This window comes from Dipteris shenzhenensis, chromosome 25, assembly GCF_047967505.1.
Source record: "Dipteris shenzhenensis isolate YYH24624 ecotype China chromosome 25, Dip_SZ_1.0, whole genome shotgun sequence".
In the NCBI taxonomy this organism is placed as follows: Eukaryota; Viridiplantae; Streptophyta; class Polypodiopsida; order Gleicheniales; family Dipteridaceae; genus Dipteris; species Dipteris shenzhenensis.
This window is the reverse complement of record NC_141620.1, coordinates 52,834,344-52,848,440: the sequence shown is the minus strand read 5'-3', so window position 1 is coordinate 52,848,440 and position 14,097 is coordinate 52,834,344. Positions and strand designations below refer to the sequence as shown.

The following is a 14,097-nucleotide window of genomic DNA, read 5'->3' as shown; positions in this document are numbered from 1 at the left end:
ATCTCCGCCAGAAGTCCTTAGAGTTGTTACTAAACAAAATGTTCAGTAGCTCCTTCTCGTTTCAATGAACGTAGTCTAGTTTCTTCCTCCGTACCAGTCTACGGTATTCACGTAGCGTATCTGGTGCGCTTGGAAGACTGTTTTTGGTTTCGAAATCTGAGTTGACAGCATAAAGCCTTACACTCATCATCGTACCAACTATTACAGGGTACGGTTCCAGGGGGTGATGGGCAGTTGGAGCGGGTGGTATGAGGGAAAGCGTGAATGACAGCCTCATGTAGTGAGCGGGTGACAAGGGTAGCACGATCCTCTAAAAGGGGTATGAAGTCAATATAAGCAAGAAGTATGTACAGACGGCCAGAGTAAGAAGGTGAGAGATCCCGATCAAAGCGTATATCGTGGTAGGTGGAGTAAGCAGTGAGTGGGGTGGAAGGTGCTGTGTGAAGGGAGGTGGAGATGCTAAAGAAAATGTATGTATGATCAGCCCCTGGGGGGAGAGGTGCTACAGTGAAGTCAGTAATGCGAGATGTGAAGATAGGGGATCCCATGATGATCTCCTGGTCATAACCATGACAGAAACTCTCTCGTAAAGTGCCATGACAGCCCAAATGATCTCCTGGTCATAACCCAAGTCCTGTAGGCACCGTATGAGGCGGGCTCTCGGGACCGTGTCAAATGCCTTGCGAAAATTCACAAAGCAATAATAAACCCTCTGCTTCCGTGACCTCGCCTCGTCAATGATACATATGAGCGTCAGAATGTGGTCCATGGTTCCATGATCACGCCGGAGTCCGGCCTGTCCTGTTGCGCTGAGTCCTTGACACTCTGCAAGTCTGCTAATCTCGGAGTCAAGTACTGATGCATAAATCTTGGACATGACATGTCCAATCATAATGGTCCTGTAGTTCTCCGGGCTCATGGGATCCCCTGCCTTGTGGATGGGTGAGATAGTGTTAATGGTCCAAGTGTGTGGAAATCCCAAACAAACCGCTTCATTAAAAAGCTTTGCTAAGATCGGGGCTAGGAGGTTAATCCCATATGCAATGAACTCAGTGCATAGTCCCTCATGCTCCTTCGCTCGGCCATTATGAAGTTTCATTACAACATCCTTTACCCCTCCTCTAGTGAAGAGGGTGCAGGATGTGGGACGAGGCATGTGTGAGAGGCTAGGGATTGGTTGATTTGGGATGTCATAAAGTGTGCGTGCATAATCAAACCAGATCTAGGTGTCAGTGAGTGGCGGAGGGGACCGTCCTTCTAGAAATCTCCGCTAGAAGTCCTTAGAGTTGTTACTAAACAAAATGTTCAGTAGCTCCTTCTCGTTTCGACGAACGAAGTCTAGTTTCTTCCTCCGTACCAGTCTACGGTATTCACGTAGCGTATCTGGTGTGCTTGGAAGACTGTTTTTGGTTTCGAATCTGAGTTGACGGCGTAAGGCCTTACACTCATCATCGTACCAACTATTACAGGGTACGGTTCCAGGGGGTGGTGGGCAGGTGGAGTGGGTGGTATGGGGGAAAGTGTGAATGACAGCCTCGTGTAGTGAGCGGGTGACAAGGGTAGCACGATCCTCTAAAAGGGGTATGAAGTCAATATAAGCGAGAAGTATGTATAGACGGCCAGAGTAAGGAGGTGAGAGATCCCGATCAAAGCGTATATCGTGGTAGGTGGAGTAAGCATTGAGTGGGGTGGAAGGTGCTGTGCGAAGGGAGGTGGAGATGCTAAAGAAAATGTATGTATGATCAGCCCCTGGGGGGAGAGGTGCTACAGTGAAGTCAGTAATGCGAGATGTGAAGACAGGGAATCCCATGATGTAATAATCAACACTGGATCCCCCCCCATGTGAAAAGCATGTAAAACCACCTGAAACGGGCCATGTGTCAAGACCATTATAGATAATGAGACCATGTATCCTGCCGAGGTCTAATAGGGCCTGCCCATAAGATGAGAATGAACCTCGCCTGTCAGCCAAAACCCGTAGCATACCTGTCTCCTCAAGGTCAATATCTGGCAGTAGGGTGGAATCATCTCTGAAGTCAAGAAGTGGTACCTAACAGGCCCTTGTCCTCGCGTTGAAGTCCCCCACTAGAAGGATTTCTCCGTAGCTAGAAAAGTCAACAATGGACTGATAAAGGGCGGCAAATGGGGATGTCTCATCATCACCTCAGATATCTCTGGCAAAGTGGGAGGTCTTCGGGGGGAAGTAGCAAACTATGACAAACAGATCCCGGCTGTCCATGTGTCGAATCCGGATGCAAAGAAATTTGGAATGTGTATCTCTCTGCTCTACTGAAATGATCCCCCGAAGTGTGGATTTGAAAAGGATTGCAACTCCACTTGAACTTCGAACTCCTCCTGTACCCCTCGTCTCAACTTTGTAGGCGTTTCCCATGTATATCCGCTGACTATTGGAAGAGGGCGCTCTGGACTCTGATGTGTCTCTGTATAAAAGACTATGTCGTGGCTTGTATAGGATTCCGAGAAGTTCCCTGGTTGTGACCATAAGGTACCATTACAGTTCCAAATGGTGCAGGACAGGGTCTCGGATATCTGAGTCTCATAGACCCCGCTTCTCTATGTAGGGGAGGGGGGCCTGTAAGAAGTCGTCCCTCTCGTACCACTGCCCACTTCCTCTCCTTCCAGGCCTGATCCCGCTGCTGTAGCAAAGAGCGCCTCTCCTCAACTTGTAGAGGTGTGAGGTCCTCATCCATAGAGATCGTTGGCTGATCTCGAAGGACTTACGTGCGTCGTAGAGCTGAAAGTTGTGCCTGAGTGTCATGGAACCGTATGATCAGGGGTTGCTCTCGGTTGGGATCTCTCCCCACCCGCCATGCCCTCTCTATCTTGTGCTCAGCCACACCCATGGGTAGCGGCCACGAACGCAGTCACATCTACCATCGGTGTAGCCTCAATGCGTGGGATCCCGCTTACTCTGATGTTGAGAGCCTTACTGGCTCTCTGTTGCTGCTCCATGAGGGTAGCCGAAACGGTTACCCTTGCGGGTTCCCGTTTGGCCACGTCAACCCATTTGGAAGTCTCCTCAATAGCAGATTGCATGCTCACAATTTGTGCCTTGTCGACCACCGGGGTACTCCCTGGAATAGTGTGTATGGCTGTGACCTCCTGTCGGAGCTGCATGATATCCTGTCTGAGTCCCTGAATAAGACCTGCCTGCTCCCGAATGGCCCTAGCCTGCTCCTATATGATGCGGCTTTGTTCCTGGTTGAAGCAGACCTGCTCCCGTGTGAAGTGAGTCAGCTCCATCTCACGCTCACAGAAACTATGTATCTCCATGAGCAAGGTCTCACGGGCCTCTGGTGTATCAGCCCACCCATGTCCATGCTGAAACTGTGGTGACTGTGGCATGAAAGTGTGGGACTAAGTCCGGAAATTGGATGGTGACTGAGTGAGGAATGGAGATGACGGCTGAATGGATGAGGCAGTCCCAATGGGGTATGGGAGCGTGGGCTGACAGAGGGAGAGGGGAGAGTGAAGCATAATGCGAAACATTGTATGACACCTCCGAAGTAGGGGTCATAAGTTGTGCGAGAGCTGTAACAGGAGAGGAGGGGAAGGGAACAACAACCGGCGCCATGGGCATGAAATCATTTAGACTTCACAAGTAGTTGTAGCTTGAATGAAGAGATTTGGACTACTTTTTGATTAGCCTTCTCCTTTAGTGCTAGCCTTCGTCATGGCTGAGTTTGCCCTTCACCTCGGGAGTGCCGATAGAAACTCAGTAGGAAGACTTTGTATAAATGGATGCTCAAGTATGTGTGGGTGTGTAGATTTGTATGTGTGAGAGCATACTTTTATACTATGGTCTACACCCACTGTTGGGCGCTGATGACATCAGTGGGGATGTTATAGTAGCTAGTCCCTGCTATGCGTGATGGAGTTTATGGTTTTCAATCCTATGAGTGACTCTCATGAGATTGAAACTGCACTATGTTGTGTTTTTAGAGGATGAGTTTGGAAATGTTCCTAGATTCACATCTAGGTATATAGGCGCCATGGGCATGAGTATGTCACTGATCGTAGATGTAGAGAGATCTGAGACTGGAACTAGAGCTGAGCCTGAAGCGGGGACTGAAGTCGAAGTAGAGATAGAGATAGAGGGAGCTGAGGCTGGAGCTGAAAACGAAACTGAAACTGTAGCGGGAGTTGAGGTTGAGATAGAGATAGAGGTTGAAGAAGCTGAGGCGGGTCCTACCTTTGCCTTGTTGTCTACCCCGAGTCCACTTCGGTTGTAACGTGTGTTCACATCCTCCAATTTCAGTTGTGTCGTTTACTTTTTTTGTTGTTATTGTCGTCTTTCTTGGCTTTGTCCCCCATTTCTCTTGGGGTGTAGGTGCAGGTCTTAGTGTTCGGTCGGGAGCGGGAGCACCGGTTCCCCCCCCATAATGGGAGGCACGTTCAGTGCGAGGTGGTGGAGAGGCGGGGTGGAAGCTTGAGGAGGTGGAGAAGGAGAGGCTAAGATGGCGAGGAGTTTTTTTTTTTTTTTGTGATTTTGTTTTTGTTTTTTGAAGTTCCCAAATAAAAAAAAGGGGAGGTGTCGAGGGGCTGAAGCAGGAGCGAGCGGAGTAGAGAAGGGGGCAGGGTATGAGCGGAAAAGGAGGGAGGGGGTGGCTAGGTAGGCTAGCTAGGTGAGGGGTGGCTGAGCGCAGGAGAGGTTGAGCGAAAGGCTAGCGGAGGGGCTAGCGGGGAGTGGGAGAGGGAGAGGCTGAGTGGAGGAGAAGCTAGCGGGGAGCGGGGAGGCTAGCGGAGAGCGGGGAGTAGGGCTGAGCGGGGAGCGGAGGGGCTAGTAAGGCTAGCGGGGAGCGAGGGAGCGGGGAGGAGGGCTGAGCGGTGAGCGAGGGTGAGCGGGGAGCGAGGCTGAGCGAGGGAGCGGGGAGTGGAGGGGCCAGCGAGGCTAGCAGAGAGCAGGGAGCGAGGGAGCGGGGAGGAGCAGGGCTGAGTAGGCTAGCGAGGGAGCTTTCTGAAGGTGATAGATAGTGATGAGTGCATGGAGTCATCTGGTTACTTGGCTGGTGTCCTGAAGCAGAGGGGGATTCTTTTATAGGACCTGAGGACTCATGGCTAGACAGAGACTAAGACTTAGAGGGGCACAACAATACAGAACCACACATGGAGCTTCACGGTCCAAGTAAATTTATGCCTGTGATATGATGTCTCGAATATGTTGTTTAGTTGCACTCCTAGCCAGACGAAGGACGAGAGCTTGCTGCCTAGAGGACTTCAGACTGTTCACCCATCATAAGGGGGACAGTTGAAGGAATCTTCCATGTCACATGTGAGATTCTCCCATGGGGTGACATCTGATTTCACTATATTCTAAGGTTTCAGCCTAGGCTTAGCTCATTTTGTACATGCATTTCCTCAAGTTTCTTGAAGTGCCACCTCCATTTGTGCAACACTTTGCATCATGTCGGCTCATTACTTGTACTTATTTTTCTCATAATATGTATACATGTTAAGCGTGGTGGATTAAACCATTTGAATAAAGTTTATGAAACAAATATTTAATGTATTTGCTTGAGTCTAAAATGAAAGGAGCTCCAACTAGTTATCAGTATACATGGAAGTGGTTTCAATTATTGCAGGGCTTGAATTTTCTTCTTGAAAGCATAACTGATACAATTGTTGGCTATAATATAATGTGACAATGGTTTGATTGTCTCAACAAAGGTTCATAATAGACGTGTTTGTTTCTTTCTTCAAAGAGTTTTTTATTTGTTAGCCATTGTGCAATATCTAAAGTGATCATCATGTTTTTTCTTTGTGGTGCTACGATTACTTGGTTCACCTTTGTCTCTCACAAATCTCTGCATTCTCAATATCTTATTAGAACCTAGTGGATTCATATGCAGATTGTTATCTGGGCGATTATTCCTGCACTGAAAGGGACAACAGCAGACAACACAAAGAATGCTTTGCGTTTGGTTATTTTAGTTCAATATATACCAAGATTTTACCCTTTGACTCAACAGATGGCAAAATCTACTGGTTCGGTAACTGAAACAGCATGGGCAGGAGCTGCTTACAACTTGGTTCTTTACATGCTAGCTAGCCATGTGAGTTTTTTAAATTTGTGTAGGGTATTTGATTAAAACGCTTTTGTTTTTAAGGTGGCATAGTGCATAAAAGATGTGACAAAATTTTAAATTAGATTGATTGCTTTGTTTGTTTCTTAGGATAAATAGCAGCGCGTTTCTAGGAATAACTCTACTACTCATTAATGAGTTCCGAAGAAAGAAAGAAAGAAAGAAAGAAAGAAAATCTATTAACGTCCACTGGAGACCAAAAGGTCTATGGGACAGCAAGAAACCCTCTAGTACATCTGCTTTAGGGAGGGCACATGGCAGCTCCCAAGGAGTGCAAAAAGAAACCCCAATTATTTAGAGTACCTACATGATATTTTGGAAGAGTAAACAGCCATACATCAGTTTAAGACTGAGAGTCTTTTGGTTTTGATTTAAACTCTCTGATTAGTGCTACCCCTTCACAGTAAACTGCCCATTTTCCATCCTTTCTGGCAGCCCTGACTTTAGCTAATTCAGTTGCCTTAATCGTGAGTTGAGTTTGTGTAAGCTCCTCTGCTATCCATACTTTGGTGCCCTTCAGCTTGTAAGATTGTCGAAGAAGCTTGGTCCGCATACCTTTTGACTTCAGTGTAAGGATTGCATGACCTCTATGGTGCAAAATAGAAGCTGGCCTGGAGCTGTCATCATCTTGCTCATCATTATTCAACCATTCAATGTTGGGCAAGCTTGATTTGATCTTTGTCAATATTTCACTATATGTGTCCTCCTCTTTGTACCAATCTTCTGGGAGCCCCCCTATTCTTATCTTCAGCGCATTATCACATCTAGCTTCGTGTTCTTGAATCTCTGCTTGGATATCAGACTTACTTGCTTTGCTGTCCACTTCCACAAACACTTCCTTCCTAGGACTTTGTACTTCAGTGTGAACAAGATCTTTGACTGTAGAGACTAGTTGCGGGGTAGGGGGGGAATCCTTACAAGATTTTACAGGTGAACCTCACGCCTACACAGAGACAGGTGCGAGAGTGGATCCAGGCGAGCTTGGCATTAGAGGGAGACCACATCCAGGAGATCACCATCTATGGACGAGGCGTTTTCCTCATCCAGCTGAGCTCCCCGGACACCACCTCGACACTTGTGGAGCAGAGCCCTATACTCCTTGGCCCGCATCTTGTCTATCTCTTTCCTTGGTATCATGGGTTCATTGTGGAGGACATGGATATGACACACCATGTTCCACAGTTTCCGGTTACACTCTGCTTTCCAAGGCTCCCCAAGGAGTATCGAGCCATCCTCCCTTCCATTGGTCAGGCATTTGGCACAGTGCTTGAGTCCCTGCCAGAGACGGCCGCCTCCGTTCTAGCAGATGATGGAGTCCCCAGGATTAGACTAGTGGTGGAGAGCTCGAAGTCCCTCCTAGAGTTGATCCTTCTCGAGACTCTGGAAGGGGGCACACTTCGCCAGAGGGTGGAGATCTCTGGGTTACCAGGCCAGTGTCTTCGGTATAGACAGATGGGTCACCTTCCCAGAGATTGCCCTCGTGGCCTCTCTCGTGTGCCTTCCCCCCCTCCTTCGCAAAGTAGGCAGAGTCAGCATGCTCGAGTTCAGCGTCCTCTTAGGCAGGAGCAGTAAGAGTCTTAGACCCCATGGGTTACCCCCTCAGCAGGGGATTGGACACAGGTTAAAAAGAAAAAGAAACCAAGCAAGCAGACGCGCAAACGTCGCAAGTAGAGTGCTAATCGTAGAGAGAGGGACAGGGTTGACTGAGAGGCCTCGAAGGAGGAACAGCAGGAGCCACCTTCTTCGGCGGCGGCAGGGGCAGAGCCCTGGCAAGCCTGATCAGCAGGGGGGCCTGATGTCGCCCTTATCCCTCTTCCTCCTCCTCCTCCTCCTCCCCCTCCCCCTCCTCATCTTCACTTCCCCCTCCCCCTCCAGGGTTCCCCCCGCCCCCTCTCCCCCCCTCAGCCCCCCCTTCTATGGTCACTCTCACCACCTGCCTCCCTCCCCATGCCCCCCGCGTCCCTACCCCTCCCTCTATCGCCGCCCCCCCCTCCACTTCAGCAGTAGGTTCCTCTGCTTCGACACCCCTGCCAGTAGGCAAGGGAAGGTTGATGTCCCCTTCTGCTTCCTCATCGCAATAGTAGGTTCGTCCAAGGAGGGATCTTGAGGGACAAGACTCGTCCTCTCGGCCAGCAGCTCCCAACCTCTAGCCTGGGCGTCCCTTACCGTGGGACTTCTGGAGGTGAGGACTCTGAAACTATTTGGAGATTTCGGACTCGGAACGTACATGGGCTCTACGATTGTGTTCGTAGCCAGCTATAGTACCTGATACTCCGATAGGAGTTGCAAAGGGCAGTGGACATCCTTATGATTCAGGAGCACATGTTTTCAACGGCAGACATCAGATGACGCCATCACCTTCTCCCAGGGAGAGGTCCAGAGGTGTGGTCCCCTGTAGTAGGACGGAGCAGGGGGGTATGCATCTCAGTCTCACAGACTTTGGCGTCAGAGGTCTACAATCAGAGCGAGATCATTCTAGGATGGGCAGTTTGGATGGGAGTTCGGACGGAAGAGTCCAGGATTGGGATCCTGAACGTGTATGCCCCAACGTGCAGGCAGCACCGCCCGGCCTTTTGGAGGAGGCTATTAGAGTGTCTTCTGGATGTAGAGTCCTAGATTGTTGGAGATGACTTCAACAACCTGGAGTTTGGGAAAGATAAGCAGGGCGGCGCCTCTTTCTCTAAGATGCCAGCAGCAGAGTGTAGCACTTGGGAGCAGTTCATCTTCATGATCAGTGGCAGAGACCCGTGGAGAGAGCCAGATTTCAGCAGGACACCTGGCAGCCTTCTCTTCTCCTTTGGACAGAGGAGACACGATGGATTGCTACAGAAATTAGATCGTTTCTATGTTGGGGATTGGGCACTACACAGAGGCGGATCTATTGGGATTCTGGCAGGTACCACGATGTTAGACCACTCTCCAGTAGTACTTCACTTGGAGCAGCCCCGCCGAGGTCTTTCTCAGATGGGGGTCCACGTTCCAGAGGACCTCCTGTAGGACGAGGAGATTCAGCAGGTCATGGTAGGGATTTGGGAGCAGTCAGAGATGGCATCGTGTGAGGGTTGGGTTGCGTGGGTGGCCGATGCGATTCAAAGGAGCAGTGAGGAGCTGTAGGCTCACGCCCTTAGGCGGAGGAGGACCCTTTAGGAGCATGAGCGGGCTTTGAGGAGAGACCTCGCCTCCATTGAGAGGCTTAGGTAGCAGGACCCAGTTTCTCTGTGGCTTAGTGACAGATTCGAGAGTGCTCGTCTCGAGCTTCAAGACACGGAGTTGCGGCGGACTGAGTTCTCCTATCACTCCTCCCAGGCCCGATGGGTGCAGCGGGGGGACAGGATGACGAAGCAGTTCTTTCATACCACTGGGCCCCGATCGGCAGACACACAGCTACAATGTCTCTGGGACTCGCAGGGCACCATGCACAGTGACCCGCAGGAGATTCTGGACATGACCACTGGTTTTTACAGCCAGCTCTTTCAGATGGAGAGGATGACCCCAGCTGGTCTTGTGGCCCGAGAGCTAGTTTGGGATCACGTTCTGACACTAGTCTTGCAGGACTTATACAGCAGGCTTGATGCTCCTTTCACAGATGAGGAGCTCTGGGAAGCCCTCAAGGCTCTCCCCTCCTGTCCCAGAAGTGCCTGGGTGAGGATGGCTTGACTCCGGCCCTCTTCCGGAACTTCTAGGAGATTATCTCCACCCCTTTCCATTTAGCTTGCTAGGAGATTTTTGACACAGGCCTTCTCCCGCAGTCCTTGAGCAGGGGTGGATTTGAAAGGGGGAGATAGGGCAGATATCCGACAGTGGAGGCCCGATCACCTTGCTTGATACTGCATACAAGATCCTCGCCAAGGTCTTGAGTTTGCAGTTACGGCCCCATCTTATCGACATCATCCATGACACAAAGACTAGGTTTGTCTAAGAGCGCAGCATCGTGGACATCTTCACGTTCTGGGAGGCAGTGGATTGGTCCAGGGAGGAATCACAGCCGCTGGCCATCCTTCTCTTGGATTTTGATAAGGCCTACGACATGGTGGAGTGGTCTTTCCTGGAGGGCAGGTTTCTCAGACAGATGGGTCAGAGGAGTTTCATCGCTATATGCAAGGAGCTCTAGTCAGATACTCATCAGAGGACACATAGGCGAGGCCTTTCCTCTTTCTCGCTCGGTCCGCTAGGGCTGCCCACTCGCTCCCTTCCTCTTCTTGTTTGTGGTGGAGGCTTTGGGCTACTATTTGAGATAACATGTGGCGGGTCTCACAGGGTTGAGGCTCCCAATCAGACAGGAGGAGGAGCTACTTGACTCGGAGTTTGAAGATGACATAGCCTTGTATGTTGAGGGCACCACAGCGAGTCTGGAGAGAGCCAGAGGTACCCTGGCTATTTACTGTGAGGCCTCGAGGGCACGGATCAACTGGACGAAATCCATAGGCTTCTTTACAGGTATTGAGGAGACACAAGAGATCTGTGAGTGGGGGAGTGACTTTGGCTTCAGATGGATATTGTGGGGCCAGACAACGAGATACCTCGGATGCCAGGTGGGTATTGACATCACAATAGAGCAGCAGATTACCTCGGTCGTGGAGAGTGTTTGGCGCAAGCTTCTCTATTGGAGCTCAGCCAAACTCTCCCTAGTAGGTCACGCCTTAGTGGCAAACCAGGTCATTCTTGCCATGGCCTGGTATATCGCCTCTTGTTGATGCATTGGGCAGCTCCATCGGTTAGTATGGAACTTCCTTTGGGCAGGCTCAAACGACACGAGGAACACTAGGGCTCGAGTAGCTTGGTAGGCGGTGATCATGCCGTAGGCACTGAGAGGCTTGGGTGTCATTGATCCGGAGATGCAGAGCAGGGCCCTTCTGGGCAAGTTGGTGGTTCGTGGCCTCATCCTAGGTGCAGAGCCTTGGAAGCTCCTCTTACAATGAGGGCTTCTGAGGAACATCCCATGCAGTGGGAGACAGTGGTAGCCTTCACATAGATGGATCTTCTCAGAGGTCCCCCTTACGGGGAAGGCCTCCCCCCTGATGAGGAGTCTTCACAGGGTATGGCAGAGACTGGTAGGGGGTCTCATCCGTGCTCCACCCAGATGCAGAGAGGAGTTTGAGCGGCAGTCCCTTTACATGGCACCCATAGATCAGGGATCAGGAGAGATGTATGCTCGGATAGCGGTCTCACATTGGTTGGGCACAGTGGGACAGTGGTCCAGCAAGGTCCTTGGGCCGTTGGAGCAGACTACCTATGGAGACAGAGGCGAGGTTTGATGTCCTAGCGCATTTGCGAGGGACAGGGCAACGGATGGGCGAGATTGACCTAGCCATTCCAGAGTCCTTGTGGGAAGGACTTCACGTTTGGAGAGACAGCAGATGGTTGGGGCAGTTTTCCCGCATTGGTGTTCCCTTGAGGATGTTGATGCAACGCGGCAGCACGCACCCTAGCTTCTTCCGTGTAGGACCTGGATGCCTACTTCAACCACTCACTGAGAGTGACCCCGAGATGGATGGGAGTCTTGATGGGATACACTGGTAGATGATCAGAGTGGTGGGACGTTTGGGGAAGGAGTGGCACATTGACCCTCCCAGTATCTCAGAGCAGGACGCCTCTAGATGGCGCCTTTGGCTGTGGGAGGGTAGACCCCTGAGGGAGGTCGAGTGGGATCCGGGAGAGTGGTTTTGGCCCTCCAGGGGCGGCCTAGCTAAGCAAGTGGATGAGATCTTCTCCTACACAACACGGATTGGTAGGAGGTTTCAGATGGACTCGTCGAGGTGGATCCCTTCGAGGGAGAGACATTGGGTGACCCAGAGAGAGCCCCGGGATGTGCGCTCTTGGTTTTGGACGCGGTTGTGGTTCAGCTTGCGGCTGAGGAAGATCTCTTACTTCTTGTGGCTAGCCGCCCACGGAGGCTTGCCCATCGGACCGTGGTTGGAGCAGATGCGAGTGGAGGGAATGCGCCAATGTTTCTCCGATGGTGTCTTGGAGACTATCCCGCATTGCCTGTGGAGTTGTCGTAGGGCAGCGAAGATCTGGATGGGAGCCCTCAGGATCATGACACGTATGCAGAGTCTCGATTGAGACTACACCTAGGGATGGTGGCTTGGTTTGAGGGAGGACACACGTTTCAGATTGATGAGATCTCCCCAGCCTACCAGATACAGGGTCAGAGCATCCAGAGGATTGTACTCCACGAGGCAATCCCCCCTGACAGTCTAGCTCCTCCTTCTCCCAAGGAGGACAATGTTTGGGAGGTGGTAGCCAGCATCACGGTTTGGAACATTTGGGTGGCTCGCTGTAGTCTTGTGATGGGTGAGCACATGGTTCCACCCGCGGCTACCCTAGTTGCCATATGGCAAGATATGATTTACACTCTATGGTCCACCTAGGAGCGCGGGACTCTAGGCTCCAGGGTGACTATCGAGAGGCATGCTCGTTTCCGCAAGGCTTGGCCTGCAGGTGTTTTCTACATCTTCACTTTGCGAGGGATTCGCTGGCTGTATAGTCCCCCCACTTGGCTGTTAGCCCCAGTTCCAGAGATCCCGTGTGAGCTGGGTTTCTCTGGAACAGGCCGGTTTCTTTCTTTCAGCCTTTTCTGGTTTTTTCCATACTCAGCACCTTTGGGGCTGCTGTCTTGTATGAAATCTTTTAAGCATTAATAGAAATCTTTCAAGCAAAAAAAAAAACAACATGATTTCATGATGGTATATCCACGTGTATTTCACTTATTGCATATCCTTGTAACATCTAGATGCAATCGAGGTCGTTCGCCATGTTTCAAGAGAGAGGTATGTCACGAGGGGGTGAGTTTTGCACGCACTTGTGGACATGACCCTAGAAAGCTAAGGGGTAGGGCCTTGGGATGTCGGTTTGTAAGATTTCCCCCTAGGGATTAATGTCTTGGGGGTGAATTGGTGAATAAGTCCAAAGAGGGGGCAAAATATTCTTAGTAACCAAGTTGTGTTGGGTGTGATAGGCAATGGAAACTTAGAAAAAGAGTAATAGAAAGCCAAAAACGAGCTGCTATGATCAAAAAATGCTGCAAGTACAAGTGAGGAGGCTCAAGGAAGAGCCAACATAACAAAACCCTAGGGCTAATTGCCCAAATTGGACTAAGTGTCCTAATTGACCTAGATGGTACATAAAGTAACTGTACCAATAGTCTTAATTGACTATAACTAGGCCTCTAAGGCACATTCCAAGGAATAAGTGGCATCTACGAATAGCCCATAGGATGGTCTACAAACCCCCCTTCATGGTATGGACTGAAGTACTGGACATGGCTCAGGATACCTAAATATCTAATATCATGGTTGCACACGTTTGTCCTGTAGGGATATCGCAACCTATGACTGTACAGAGAACAACAGATTAAGGTACAAAAGGTACTAAGCTTAAAGCTTGCCGAAAAGCCTCAAACATAGGTCGACGTAGATCCTTTGTAAAAAGATCTACCAAGTTGTCTTCAATGGGAACATAAGACAACTCAATATCACCTGCTGATAATCGCTCTCTGACATAGTGATAGTGAACCTCAATGTGCTTTGTGCGAGCATGGAAAACTGGATACCATGCAACAACCAAAGCACTCTGAGTATCAGTGAAGATGACGGTAGGAGCAGTCTCACATGCACAAAGATCTGCAAGTAGCTTCTGAAGCCAAACACACTCCACTGTAGCTGTAAAGGCTGCTTTGTACTCAGCTTCATAGCTAGAAGTAGCAACTGTACTCTGCTTCTTGCTGAACCAAGAAACACATGAAGTACCAAGCATAAAACAGTTGCCACAATGTGACTTACGAGTGTCCGAATAAGCAGCCCTATCATCTCTGCATGACAAGTGAAGTATCAGCCCCATAAAGAAGGCGTAAATGCTGTGTGCCCTTGAGATATCTGAAAACACGCTTCAGGGCATGCCAATGGTACATAGATGGGCTGTGCATATATCTGCTCAACTGTGAGACAGCATACTGTAGATCAGGTGTCGTATGGCATAAGTAAATCAAACAACC

At 50.1% G+C, this 14,097-nt stretch overlaps 1 protein-coding gene across 2 annotated transcripts in view; it reads left to right on the top strand.

Annotated features, from left to right (window-relative positions):
* Positions 1–14,097, top strand: part of LOC147886048 (protein CNGC15b-like) — an 83,819-nt gene that overhangs the window by 18,028 nt on the left and 51,694 nt on the right. The window contains exon 5 of one of the 2 annotated variants that reach the window (XM_087396468.1): positions 5,991–6,074. In XM_087396468.1, coding sequence (XP_087252594.1) covers positions 5,991–6,074 — 84 coding nt within the window. Of the gene's footprint in view, positions 1–5,870; positions 6,075–14,097 lie in introns of both variants that reach the window. The other variant, XM_087396466.1, reaches the window with a different exon arrangement.